This window comes from Cervus canadensis, chromosome 3 (assembly GCF_019320065.1).
Source record: "Cervus canadensis isolate Bull #8, Minnesota chromosome 3, ASM1932006v1, whole genome shotgun sequence".
Classification (NCBI taxonomy): domain Eukaryota; kingdom Metazoa; phylum Chordata; class Mammalia; order Artiodactyla; family Cervidae; genus Cervus; species Cervus canadensis.
Window position 1 is genome coordinate 97,301,464 of NC_057388.1, and position 14,667 is coordinate 97,316,130.

The 14,667-nt window shown below is 38.4% G+C and overlaps 1 protein-coding gene and 1 non-coding gene across 3 annotated transcripts in view; both read left to right on the forward strand.

Annotated features, from left to right (window-relative positions):
• UBN2 (ubinuclein 2) overlaps window positions 1-14,667 on the forward strand; it is a 79,693-nt gene that overhangs the window by 25,253 nt on the left and 39,773 nt on the right. Inside the window, exons 3-5 of one of the 2 annotated variants that reach the window (XM_043463840.1) lie at window positions 5,654-5,755; window positions 11,470-11,607; window positions 12,392-12,495. In XM_043463840.1, coding sequence (XP_043319775.1) covers window positions 5,654-5,755; window positions 11,470-11,607; window positions 12,392-12,495 — 344 coding nt within the window. The remainder of the gene's footprint in view (window positions 1-5,653; window positions 5,756-11,469; window positions 11,608-12,391; window positions 12,496-14,667) is intronic. The other variant, XM_043463841.1, reaches the window with a different exon arrangement.
• On the forward strand, window positions 13,410-13,481 carry TRNAC-ACA. Its single transcript has one exon. It is a non-coding gene; the product is annotated as a tRNA-Cys (tRNA).

Consider the following 14,667-nt stretch of genomic DNA (forward strand, 5'->3'; position numbering starts at 1 on the left):
TTAAGCATATCCATATGTTGTGTGTATTTGCATATGTCTGTTGCCTTTGGTGTTTCTTGAGAAGAATTCTACTTATTTTTTGATGATGTCATCAGTGCTGTTTTGAATTTGGCAATAAGGAGTTCATGATCTGAGCCACAGTCAGCTCCCAGTCTTGTTTTTGCTAACTCTATAGAGCTTCTCCCACTTTTAGTTTAGTTCAGTCACTCAGTCATGTATGACTCTTTGCGACCCCATGAACTGCAGCATGCCAGGCCTCCCTGTCCATCACCAACTCACAGAGTTTGCCCAAACTCATGTCCATTGACTCGGTGATGCCATCCAACCATCTCATCCTCTGTCGTCCCCTTCTCCTCCTGCCCTCAATCTTTCCCAGCATCAGGGTCTTTTCCAATGAGTCAGTTCTTCGCATCAGGTGGCCAAAGTATTGGAGTTTCAGCTTCAGCATCAGTCCTTCCAGTGAACACCCAGGACTGATCTCCTTTAGGATGGACTGGTTGGATCTCCTTGCAGTTCAAGGGACTCTCAAGAGTCTTCTCCAACACCACAGTTCAAAAGCATCAATTCTTCGGTGCTTAGCTTTCTTTACAGTCCAACTGTCACATCCATACATGACCACTGGAAAAACCATAGCCTTGACTCAAGGGACCTTTGTTGGCAAAGTAATGTCTCTGCTTTTTAATATGCTGTCTAGGTTAGTCATAACTTTCCTTCCAAGGAGTAAGCGTCTTTTAATTTCATGGCTGCAGTCGCCATCTGCAGTGATTTTGGAGCCCCCGCAAAGTAAAGTCAGCTACTGTTTCCCCATCTATTTGCCATGAAGTGATGGGACTGGATGCCATGATCTTAGTTTTCTGAATGTTGAGCTTTAAGCCAACTTTTTCACTCTCCTCTTTCACATTCATCAAGAGGCTCTTTAGTTCTTCTTCACTTTCTGCCATAAGGGTGGTGTCATCTGCATATCTGAGGTTATTGATATTTCTCCCAGCAGTCTTGATTCCAGCTTATGCTTCATCCAGCCTAGCATTTCTCATGATGTACTCTGCATGTAAGTTAAATAAGCAGGGTGACAATATACAGCCTTGACGTACTCCTTTTCCTATTTGGAACCAGTCTGTTGTTCCATGTCCAGTACTAACTGTTGCTTTCTGACCTTCATACAGATTTCTCAAGAGGCAGGTCAGGTGGTCTGATAGTCCCATCTCTTGAAGAATTTCCCACAGTTTATTGTGATCCACACAGTCAAAGGCTTTGTCTCTGGAACTCTCTTGCTTTTTTTTGATGGTCCAGCGGATGTTGGCAATTGATCTCTGGTTCCTCTGCCTTTTCTAAAACCAGCTTGAACATCTGGAAGTTCATGGTTCACATATTGCTGAAGCCTACAAAGTATATAATCAATCTGATTTTGGTATTGACCATCTGGTGATGTCCATGTATAGAGTCCTCTCTTACGTTGTTGGAAGAGGGTGTTTGCTATGACCAGTATGTTCTCTTGGCAAAACTCTGTTAGCCTTTGGCCTACTTTGTTTTGCACTCCAAGGTCAAACTTGTCTGTTACTCCAGGTATCTCTTGACTTCCTACTTTTGCATTCCAGTCCCCTATAATGAAAAGGACATCTTTTTTCGGTGTTAGTTCTAGAAGGTCTTGTAGGTCTTGATAGAACCGTTCAACTTCAGCTTCTTCAGCATTACTGGTTGGTGCACAGACTTGGGTTATTGTGATATTGAATGGTTTGCCTTGGAGAGGAACAGAGATCATTCAGTTGTTTTTGAGATTTCATCCAAGTACTGCATTTGGGACTCTTTTCTTGACTATGCTGGCTACTCCATTTCTTCTAAGGGATTGCCCACAGTAGTAGATACAGTGGTCATCTGAGTTAAATTCACCCATTCCAGTCCATTTTAATTTACTGATTCCTATAATGTCGATGTTCACTCTTGTCATCTCCTGTTTGACCACTTCTAATTTGCCTTGATTTATGAACCTAACATTCCAGGTTCCTATGACCAACCTAGACAGCATATTAAAAAGCAGAGACATTACTTTGCCAACAAAGGTCCCTTGAGTCAAGGCTATGGTTTTTCTAGTAGTCATGTATGAATGTGAGAGTTGGACTATAAAGAAAGCTGAGTGCCAAAGAATTGATGGTTTTGAACTGTGGTGTTGGAGAAGACTCTTGAGAGTCCCTTGGACTGCAAGGAGATCCAACCAGTCCATCCTAAAGGAAATCAGTCCTGAGTGTTCATTGGAAGGACTGATGCTGAAGCCGAAACTCCGATACTTTGGCCACCTGATGTGAAGAACTGACTCATTGGAAAAGACCCTGATGCTGGGAAAGATTGAGGGCAGGAGGAGAAGGGGACGACAGAGGATGAGATGGTTGGAATGCATCCCCAACTCAATGGACATGGGTTTGGGTGGACTCCGGGAGTTGGTGATGGACAGGGAGGCCTGGCATGCTGTAGTCCATGGGGTCGCAGAGTCAGACACAACTGAGTGATTGAACTGAGCGACTGGTGCAATATTGCCCTTTACAGAATCGAACTTTACTTCCATCACCTGTCCTATCCACAGCTGGTTGTTGTTTTTGCTTTGGTTTCATCTATTCATTCTTTCTGAAGTTATTTCTCTACTGATCTTCAGTAGCATATTGGGCACCTGTTGACCTGGGGAGTTCATCTTTCAGTGTCCTATCTTTTTGCCTTTTCATACTGTACATACTGAGAAATCTGTATGCAGGTCAAGTAGCAACAGTTAGAACAACATGGAACAACAGACTTGTTCTGAATTGGAAAAGGAGCACATCAAGGCTGTATATTGTCATCCTGCTTGTTTAACTTATATGCAGAGTACATCATGAGAAGTGCTGCACTGGATGAAGCACAAGCTGGAATTAAGATTGCTGAGAGAAATATCAATAACCTCAGATAGGCAGATGACAGCACCCTTATGGGTGAGAGCAAAGAAGAACTAAAGAGTCTCTTGATGAAAGTGAAAGAGGAGAGTGAGAAAGCTGGCTTAAGTCTCAGCATTCAAAAAACTAAGATCATGGCATCTGGTCCCATCACTTCATGGCAGACAGATGGGGAAACAATGGGAACAGTGACAGACTTTGTTTTCTTGGGCTCCAAAATCACTGCAGATGGTGACTGTCAGCCATGAAATTAGAAGATGTTTGCTCCTTGGAAGAAAAGCTATGACAAACTTAGACAGCATATTAAAAAGCAGAGACATTACTTTGATGACAAAGGCCCATCTAGTCAAACTGTGGTTTTTCCAGTATTCATGTATGGATGTGAGAGTTGGACCATAAACAAAGCTGAGCATTGAAGAATGGATGCTTTTGAGCTGTGGTGTTGGGAGTAGACTCTTGAGAATCCCTTGGACTGCAAAGAAATCAAACTAGTCAATCCTAAAGGAAATCACTCCTGAATATTCATTGGAAGGACTGATGTTGCAGCTGAAGCTCTGATATTTTGGCCACCTGGTGTGAAGAACTGACTCATTTGGAGAGACCCAGATGCTGGGAAAGATTGAAGTTGGGGGGAAATGGAGACAACAGAGGCTGAGATGGTTGGATGGCATCACTGACTCAATGGACATGAGTTTGAGCAAGCTCCAGGAGTTGGTGATGGACAGGGAGGCCTGGTGTGCTGCAGTCCGTGGGGACACAAGTGAGCGACTGTAGTGAACTGAACTCAGTTGTTTTATCCTCCAAAATAAAAGCGTTGCCCCTCTGTGTTGGTCTCCAAATTGCTTTTAAAACTGGTAAAAGCTGAAAACATGGGAGCAACTACTTTATCTCACACCAAAATGACACTCTCACTGGTGATGGTATTAAACAGTTTTGTTCACTGAAAAGCATACAATGGAGTCATAGTTATGGGAGGTAGGTTTTTTTTTTAACATTAATATGCAATACAAACATAGCATTTAGTCAGAATTACCTTACAAAATTACCTAAAAAGGAAATGGTTTTATGTTGGAGACATTTCTCAGTAAGTCCATCATAATTTTTTTTTTTTTTTTTAATGTAAACACTGGAAGAGATCCCCATTTCTTCACGTGGAAATAGATGAAGTAATTTGCTTTCATTTAAGAGCTATGTTGCAGAAAACTCAGCCATCTTTCACCGTTGGGACCAGCGGTGAAATGCACTGTGCATTGAGAGACACGTGCACTGTGGAAATGTAAACCATAAGAGTGTTCGGTCTCACATACTACGCCTTCTCCAGGGCTCATTCTCACTCATTGGTGGCATGAGGGCAGGCAGGACCCTCAGCCCTGTTGGTTTTCTCTCTGCTTTCTGAGCATCCTTTTCCCCACTCCTGCTTCACAAAAATCATGGGGTCCGGCAGCTGTTAGAAAGATGCTTAGAAAGTAAAGTTGAATTTGCATGAGTCAATTTGCATATCTAAAATGAGTCTTGGAGATGAAACTAAATACTCATTTTAATAGTGCCATAATAATACTAGCCTTCCTGCTCAGTTAAAGTGCTTATGGAAAGCTTATATATAACCTTTAGAATACATGTACCATTTAATCCCTGAGATAGACTGAGTTCTTTATACTGTAGTCAGTCAGAGTTAAAAGACTCAATAAAGTGTGACATGAATAATGGAGTCCATACTAACTGCTTCTTTTGATTTTGATGTGGTTTTACTTTAAAAAGTTTTTGTTTTCTTTTAATTTCAGGAGAACTATAGACTCACAAAAAGTTGCAATATAGAGAGGTCCCTTGTACCAGTCACTTGGTTTTTCTCAATAGTGACTTAACTATAGTTACCAAAAGTAGGAAATAGGCATTGGGACAATAAACCTTATTCAGATTTCACCAGTTTCTCCATGCATTCATTTTTTATTTTCTTGTATGTCTATGTGTATAATTAATTCTAGGACATTAAAAATACTTTTAAGAATAGTTTGGATTTACAGAAAAGTTGAAAATACAAAGAATTTCCATATAGTTCTCACCCAGTCTCCCCTGTAACATGATTGTATAGCAGACTTGTTACAACTAACCAACCAACACTGGTGCATTACTATTAATTGATACTGCATTTTATTCAAGATTTGCTTATTTCCCCCAATGTCCTTTTTTAGTGCCTGCATGCCAGGCAGGAGAGCAGATCACATTTCGTTTTTCTGTCTTTTTAAGCTTATCTTAAATCTATGACGGTTTTTCAGATTTTTCTTGTTTTTGATAATCTTGACCACTTTGAAGAATACTGGTCAGTTACTTGTAAGAATGTCCCTCAGTTGAGTTTGGTGTTTTTTTTGTGGTTCTGTTTTGTCATGATGTCATGGTTAACCGATAACTGAGGTGACAGGCTTTTGAGAGGAAGACTGCAAAGTTTAAGTGCAATTTGTGTCACATCGTGTCAAGAGTAATGCTGTATCAATATGACTTACCACTGTTGGTGTCGACCTTGATCATGTGGCTGAGTAACGTTAGCCAGGTTTTTCACTGTAAACTTACTTTGGAGGCTAGTCCCTAAGTACAGCTTTCGTTCAAGATGTGAGGGGATTTAAATTCAGCCTCCTGAGGGGTATTATTACAGAAGTCATTTGCAGATTCTTCTGACAGGTATTTTATGATTTTATGGAAACAGCATGAGTACTGATTCAGCCTAACATATCTGTTCTTCACAGGGTGGGAAGCCCCGTAAACACCGGAAGGATCGGCTACAAGATTTAATCGATATAGGCTTTGGCTATGATGAGACAGATCCATTTATTGATAACTCAGAGGCTGTGAGTAATTTGTCTTTAATATAAAAGCACTTCTTTGTTTATTTGGGTAGTGGAATTCAAAGATAAAATAAATGTTTCAGCAAGTGTTTTTACTGATTCCCTTTTGATGTATGTCTGAATCATTTACAGTTTTGGGAATTCCCTGGCAGACCACTGGTTAGCACGCGGTGCTTTCTCAGTCGGACCCTGGGTTCGATCCCTGGAGGGGAAACTAAAATCCCAAAAGCTGCATGGTGTGGCCAAAGAAAAAAAAAAGTTTCCAGTTTTATGTGCTTACAAGTAATTGAGCCATCAGTAGTACACATTTTTCTTTGTGTACTTGAGTAGGCATGTAAGATAATTATGGAGTAAAATTATATGTATAGGTTAAGTTTCTAGTAGTGGGATTTATTCATCAGAGAATATTTCCACCTTGAGTTTTTATTGATGTTCCCAAGGGCAGGTGTGTTTTGAAACACTTTCAGATAAGAACCATGAGATTTTGAAGACTGAGGCTGCTGGGTTGTAGTTAATCTGGCAGATAGCTTGAAATTGTGCTTCATGGTTTTATTGCTGCCAATCCTTACTACAGTGGTGATAGTTGAATGCTATCCTTCATCACAGTCTGTTTTGATGAAGCCCTACAGCTTTCTCCCTGGAATCTTCTTTCTCTTATAAAAGGAAGAGGAATTCAGGAGAGCATTTCAGGACTACAGCAGTCCATTGATCGCATAGCAGATAAATAAAGGCATGCCATGTTTAGGGGTTGGTAAGTTGTATGTTCTTACATTCTTCTCAGTGTGCTGGAATAACCTAATACCTGCATTATGATATCCCTTGCACTGTGTAGTGACTGCTTAGAATATACAGAAAGTGACACTAAGGTGGCTGTTAGACTACCCGCAAATTAGTGTCTCTTTTTCCTGTTACACAGGGCTTGGTTGTGTAGAGGATGACAAGGCATGTAGTGGTAGGAAAGTGATACGAAGGACTTCCAGCATGAGGCATACATACCCTGTCATACTCCTGTGTTACTTTGGTTTCCTGACATAAACTGGTTTGCAAGCCTACTCTGTAGAAGTAAAATGTTGACAGTGTCCTTTGGAGTTGAGAGGACTTTCTGTTACCAAAAAGGTTGTCAGCCTTTTTGTAGGTTCGGGCATGGAATGGTCTCAAAGAGTTTTGACCTTGATTTGACATTGAAGTCAAAAGTACTAGATTCTAGACTCCACTTGTTTTCTAATTCACCATGGATGGACCAGGAGCATCACCCAGTTTTCTCTGTTATGACTGACTTGCCCAGCAGAATTATGTACTCTGAGACTCAAGATAATGACATGCTGAAAAGCCTGTGTGGGTGCTCAGCCGCTTCATTTGTATCCAGCTTGTTGTGATCCCATGGACATTGCAATCCCATGGACATCACGTTCCCCTGTCCATAGGATTTCATAGGCAAGAATACTGGAGGGGTTTGCCCTTTCCTTCTGCAGGGGATTTTCCCACCCCAGGGATCAAACTCATCTCTCCTACTGCTCCTGCAAGTGGGTTCTTTACCAGTGTGCCACCAGGGAAGCCCATCGAAAAGCATAAAGCAAGTATAAAGCAATAGTACTGGTGTTAACACTCTATGTAAAGTAGATTTTGAATTCTAAATAACCCAAGAGGAAACTCAGCCATGTCGTGTATGAATGAACATTGCATGTACTCAGGCTTACATAAATAGCATTTAAAAATTTTTTAGAAATTTTTTATTGAAGGATAATTGCTTTACAAAATTTTGTTGTTTTCTGTCAAACCTCAACATGAAGCAGCAATAGGAATACACATATCCCCTCCCTTTTGAACTTACCTCCCATCTCCCTCCCCATCCCCCACCCCCCGGGTTGACATAGAGCCCTTGTTTGAGTTTAATTAATAAACTTAACTTTTTTAGAGCAGTTTGAGGTACACAGCAAAATTGAATGGAAGGCATATACTCCCTGCCCTCACAACATGCACTGCTCCCCCCATTATCAGTGTTCCCCCGCCAGAGTGGTATACTAGTCACAGGTGAAGAACCTGCATCAACACATCATCACCCAGAGTCCATAGTTTACCTTCAGATTCACTCTTGGTGTCGTATGTTCTGTGGATTTTGACAAATGTATAATGACGTGTATCCACCATTATACTGTCGTACAAGGTAGTTTCACTGCCCTAAAAATAATATGCTCTACCTATTCATCCCTCCCTAACACCTGCAACCACTAATCTTTTTATTGTCTTCATAGTTTTGCCTCTTCTCCAGCATCATACAGTTAGAATCGTATGGTATGTAGCCTTTCATAAAGAGCATTTTTAGTATTTTCCTTTGTAGCATTCCAAATATTTGAATAAAAGTGTCTTTCAAACCGATTTTTGTGAAATGTAATTTCTTTGTGTATCAATTTAAAGACTGGCCGGCATTTTCAAAGAGAATGAAATAGAGTAGGAGCTGTTATAGTAAGCTACTGATACATTATGCGATTTTTATTGTGTGTGTGTGTTTATATGCATGCACTGGGTTTTGATGGGTAATGTATTTTCCACTTGGGCTGGTGAAGAAAATTTGAAAGCCACTGCTTTAATAAATGAGGATAAATTTTGTAGGTATAAATTGTTGTTATATATATATATAAATATATATTTATTTGTTATATATATGTATATATAACTTATACAGTTACTGACATATTTATAGGACAATTTCAGTCCCTGTTTTATAGGAGGAAATTGAACTAAAACACAGGTTGTTTATTGACTTGTAAAATAATTTTGCATCATTTTCTTTAACAGATTATTTCATTTTTACATGAAATAATTCAGTGATTCAGACATAAAACACTTATGAGCCAACCAAATGATTTTCTTGTTTTTTTCCAATGGGTATATTGCTTATAGGCTTTTTTTTGGGGGGGCTGCGTCACCCTCATGGGATCTTAGTTCCCTGACTGGGAATTGAAGCTGGGCCCTTGGAAGTGAAAGTGCAGAGTCATAACAACTAGACCGCTAGGAATTCCCACTAGTAGGCTTTCTCTATTTGTATATTATTCAATAGGGATTGAAAATAATCTGGTTCTGATTCACTTTAAGAATTGTGTACTATTTATACTTACTACTGTAATATCTGAAAATAAATGCTTTTGAAGATTATTTTGAGTCTAGTATGCATGCTGCCAAATTTTTAAAAAACAAAGGAAATCTTTTCATTGTTGAAATAATACCAGACATGATTAATGCTTTTATTTAGGTTATGTCTTTTAAATTTCACTAGAACTTCGTGAAGTAAGTAATATTGAATCTGTTTTGCAGCTGCAAAGTATTGATGTTAAGTGATTTATTCTGGGTCACAATAGCTAGGCATCTCTGTTGGCAAAGGATCTAATAAATCTGGTTTGCAAGTTCAGTGATCCATTGCCTCTTAATACACTGTACTTAAAAGGCTAAAATTATTACAGAAGTAGAAATGTCATATACTCATGAAACTTATGTAAGGTTATAAATGAGTGTTACCTTAACAAAAACAACCCCAGAATATATCCTGTACCTTGCAAGAAAAAAAAAAAATGCTTGGCACATTTATAACTCACAGTGCAGTGGAAGCTGTGTATTTATCCTTGCTCTGTCTTATTGGTTGTGTCACTTTAGTACGGTTGCCAGGTTTATCAAATACAATTGTAGTCCACTTGGTTATATTTTTTTAAAAAGGCTAAATCAAATATGCATAAAGAGTTTGTTCTCCTGAAGAGTGTTCTAATAGGGAAAGTTCAGCAGAATACTGCTGAAGAAGGTAGATAATGAGCACCTCCACATTGTCTGGTAGCCTGGTGATGAGTGTGTTTCTAACACGAGATGCTGCTTATTATAGTGGGTAGGTTGGGAAAACAGTCAGTGACACTGCCATAAACCAATACTGTTACTGTGGCAAAGTTCTTGACCTCTCTGAATTTGGTTTTCACTTATAAAATGGGAGTAATATTTGCCTTCCTAGCCTCCAAAGGGGATCAGGGGAACCAAGTGAAATAATTTATATGAGGAAGATAAAAATTGTAAAGCATTATACAAATTTATGTAAGCAAAAAGTGCAGGTGTATTTGTCTTATCACAATTATACATTTTCAAAATAATTACTAGAGAGACTTTTCACTTTTAAAAAAATTATTTATTTTTGTCTGCGCTGGGTCTTCATTGCTATGCGTGGGCTTTATCTAGTTGTAGCAAGCCGGGGCACCTCTCTAGTTTCAGTGCCTGGGCTTCTCATTGCAGGGCCTTCTCGTTTGTACTACATCTTCTTTATTCATTCCTCTGTTGGACATTTAGGTTGTTTCTGGGCCTTGGATATTGTAAACAGCGCTACAGTGAACACTGGGGTGCATGTATCCTTCAGCATCATGTTTTTCTCCAGATAAATGTGGAGATTCCTAACCATTGGACCACCATGGAAGTCCGTTCTTTTCACTTTTAATTCTTTATTCCTCACGTCACTCCTTTACTTACAGATAGTACTGGGCCCTTTCTGAAGGTCTTAGCCATAGGTCTTTGTAGTAACCCCTCAAGTGGAGCAACAAGAAAGGAGTTTGTTCCTTTTTTCTTTTTCTAACATCATTCAGTTTTGGTTCAAAATCATTAAATGTACAGGCTTTCTCCATTCTCCATGTAACTTAAGAGGATACAGTTTTAAAAAAAAAAGGATACAGTTTAAAATCACAAGTTTTGTATTTAGCCTTAATATGTTTAACAAATATATTCTGTATATTTTTTGCCCATGGCAAAACAGTTTTCCTTACAAATACAACTTTCTTAAAGACTAATTATATAATATGAAGAGAACCCTTAAGTAGAGTCTGGGGACCCCAGGTAACAGGTATCTTGCTTCTGTTAGATAAGTAGTTCCTTTTTTTCCTCTTTTGCCATAAACACCTTCATTTAGTTAAGATTGACCTTCAATTTAGTGCTTGTTTTTTCTTCTTCAGGTGAGATAAGATAAAGCTTAAAATCCAGGCTTACACAACTAGAGAATGCCTGTGTAGCAACAGAAGACCCAGCGCAGCCATAAATATATACATAGATAAAATTTTTAAAAATTGAAGCTTAGAGGACATCAGCTTAACGTGATATTCTAGACCAGATCTTCATACTGATTTATACAATTTGAATCTTTTTCAGAGAAGTATCTGGATTCTCAGTGTATGCTTACTGAACAGGGCAGTTCTTTTTCTACTTCCCTTTAAAACTTATTTTTGTTTTATATGTTTAAAAAATATTCCTTACTTAAAAGCTTAGAACTAAGGCAGAAGAAATAACCTTTAATTTTTATAATCTATTTATGAATAAAATTATGTATTAATAACAATATTGGTAAGAAGTGAAGTTCATTTGTTGTCTGGCCATTTAGTCTTTTGTTTTAACTTGTTTCAATTTCTCATCAGAATCATTTGTCATTAAGAATATCAGTGATTGTTAAGTTTTTCTCAGCAGATGATATATTTAGAATTAGCTTCGGTGTTTGAGAAGTTTCTTTTTTTAATAAATGCTGAATGATCAGAGCTCATTTCTGTTCAAGATACTAACTTTTTCTAAATTTATTCACAGACATCTTCATTGCAGTTAGTTTTGTAGTTAAGATGTAAGGAAGATGCTGACGAGATTGAATTTCTTTGACGCATTTATAGAATTAAAGTTAGTAAGATATATCTGAAAAATTTTTTTCAATCTAGTATGACGAATTAGTTCCTGCTTCTCTAACAACAAAATATGGAGGCTTTTATATCAACACTGGCACTCTCCAGTTTCGCCAAGCTTCAGATACTGAAGAAGACGATACCACAGACAACCAAAAGCACAAGCCACCCAAAGTGAGTTTGTCCAGCACTGCAGCAAAAGGATGTGGCTTTTGAATTTTACTTGTGCCTTACAGCTGTGAATATACGGAAAAGTAAAATGCTAATCATTATTTAATGAATTTATAGTTAATTACATGCTTTAAAGTAAAATTATATAAATATGGGAAAATATATTTTTATATCATAATAGAATTATATTTTCTGTTAAAACTTCTCTCTCCGTATCTAGTCTAATAGTCTGCTGTTTCTGGATAAGGTTGTGGTTCTAGGATAGCTTAAGACTTTTTTTTTTTCATTTATTTTTATTAGTTGGAGGCTAATTACTTTACAAATTGTAGTGGTTTTTGCCATACATTGACATGAATCAGCCATGGATTTACATGTGTTCCCCATCCCGATCCCCCCTCCCACCTCCCTAGCTTAAGACTTGATATGGAAATGACTGGTAATAATAGCAGTTACTTTTTCTAAGATGTAAAACAAATTTTATAGAATGTATATATTGTATTTGAGAAATGAATAAAATGTCTTTAGATGTTTCCTGAAATGTGAGCCAAAGACATATTTGCACCAGAATTATCAAAATGTTTGTTAAAAATGCAGATTAAAATGCTCTCCCCCAGATAACTGAGCCAAAATCAAGGTTTGGGAGTTCTCATGGACCCAAAGAATTTGCATTTTAACAAGCAGTTCTAATGCAGCCTGAAATTCGAGTAAAACCGTTTTCCCTGGATTGGTATCATCAAAGAGTAGGGCAGTAACACTTAGGTAAGTGATATATTTTATCATTTTATAGATTCCCAAAATAAAAGAAGATGATATTGAGATGAAGAAGAGGAAGCGGAAAGAGGAAGGGGAAAAGGAGAAGAAGCCAAGGAAAAAAGTACCCAAACAACTCGGGTAAGTGAAATTAGACATAATGAGGGAACTAGTATTGTAGCATGACAAGCACTCCTTTTTAGAAAGATACATTTAGCATTAATTAGTTCAACTTAGCTGGATCTAATTTAATACAGTATTTATAAATGTCAGTGACCTATTGACTTATATTTTAATAATATTTATTATTAAGTAGAAGTCATCTTAGAGACTTTAGGTGTTTTAAATCAGATTTACATATTTGTTCATTAAGTATTTTGCTCACCAGAACTTTTTTTTTTCATTACAACATTTTATCAACAAGAATCAGTTTGAAAAATGGAACACGTTTTCTTAATTTTTTGAACTAAAACAAAGCTTAGATACCCGGGGTCTGAGAATTGGCATTAATCCTTATGTAAATGATTGATGGTTGTTTTAATATTTTTTAAAAGTCATTGGTTTTACTTAGCTATTCTTAATGCTTGTCACTTTAGGTAATGATATTGCCTCTAAAAAGCCAAGTAGAATTTCTCAAAAGCTTATTAAGTCATAAGAAGGAATTCCTTGGCCGTCCAGTGGTTAGGACTTGGTGCTTTCACTGCCAGGATTCGGGTGCAATCCCTGGTTAGAAACTAAGATCCTATACGTCGAGAGGCACAGCCACCAAAAAAAAAGGAGAGCGAGAGAGAGAAATGGAATAAAAAGCCATAAGAATAAAATGAACCAAAAAAAAAAAAAAAGAATAAAATGAACCTTATAATCATGAAACTACCAGTTGTCCCTACTTCTCTATGGCTTTTTAAGATAGAGCCCAGGGACAGAAACTTGTGAGAGGCTGGATTTTTCTCCCCTCCTTAGCAGAGGAAGAGATACATCTGAATTTGGGACTCTCAAAATCTTAAGAGTTGATGTAAGGAGGTAATTAGCTCCTCCTATACATGAGATTAGGGACTTCCCTGGTGGCTCAGATGGTAAAGCGTCTGCCTACAATGCGGGAGACCCAGGTTCAATCCCTGGGTTGGGAAGATCCTCTGGAGAAGGAAATGGCAACCCACTCCAGTACTCTTGCCTGGAAAATCCCATGGACGGAGGAGTGGGGTAGCCTGCAGTCCGTGGGGTCACAGAGAGTCGGACACGACTGAGTGACCTCGCTTTTGCTTTCACTTTTGATACATGAGATTGAGCTTCCTAGGTGGTGCAATGGTAAAGAATCCGCCTACCAATGCAGGAGACGTAGGTTCAGTCCCTGGGTTGGGAATATCTGCAGGAGGAAGTGGCAACTTCCGGTATTCTTGCCCGGGAAATCCCATGGACACAGGACCCTGGCAGGCTACAGTCAGTGGGGTCCCCAAAGAGTCGGACACGACTGAGCAACAAGCATAATTCCTGCATACCAGACACTGTCTGGGTTTTGGATATGTAACAGTATGAAATGAAACAGTAGCCTACCTTCAAAGCACTAATCATCATTTTTAGTTTCTGTAGTGCACATAGAAGCATATAAGCCAATGAATTTAGAAAAGATTTCTCAGAGAAAGTAATAGCTAAACCGAGACCACCCTTTCCTTATAATCCTCACAGGGAGAAAGTTGTCACTGAAAATTACATGTATCTATCCCACACCCTCAGAGAGAAGAAATGCAAAGTGAAAAAGGATCAGAAGGTAGTAGCAGACAGAGCGAGGTCTGGATGGATGACATGGTGGTGAATGAAGGCCCACAGATTGACTCGGAGGGTTTCGCGTCCCTTTGGCAGTTTGTAGCACGAACCACCTGGGGTTTGAAGGTGTACTATGTAGGCTTCTCTGGTTGTTATTAAAGTCAGCTCTGTTTTCAGCAAAAGTGCAGTTCTTTACTTCATTAATTCTTTAGGTGACTACTTTATAGATGTGACAAAGAAGAACATTCCAAAAGGTGTAGGAATTTAAGTTCATATACTTTCGTTTTTTCTTTTTTTTGACTGTGACTTGTGGGATCTAACTCCCTGACCACGAATCACACCTGCACCCTTGGCAGTGAAAGCGCAGAGTCCTCACCACTGAACCACAGGGAGTTCCCTAACTTTGTATACTTAATAAACCAGAGCTCTAATAGTGTTGTTTATTTCTGTTGACTTTATCCCTTTCATTTTATTCACTCTAATGGCCATTTACCCATCTGCCTTTCATAAATGACACTCCAGATGATGAAGATGATGTTATTTTAACTCTAT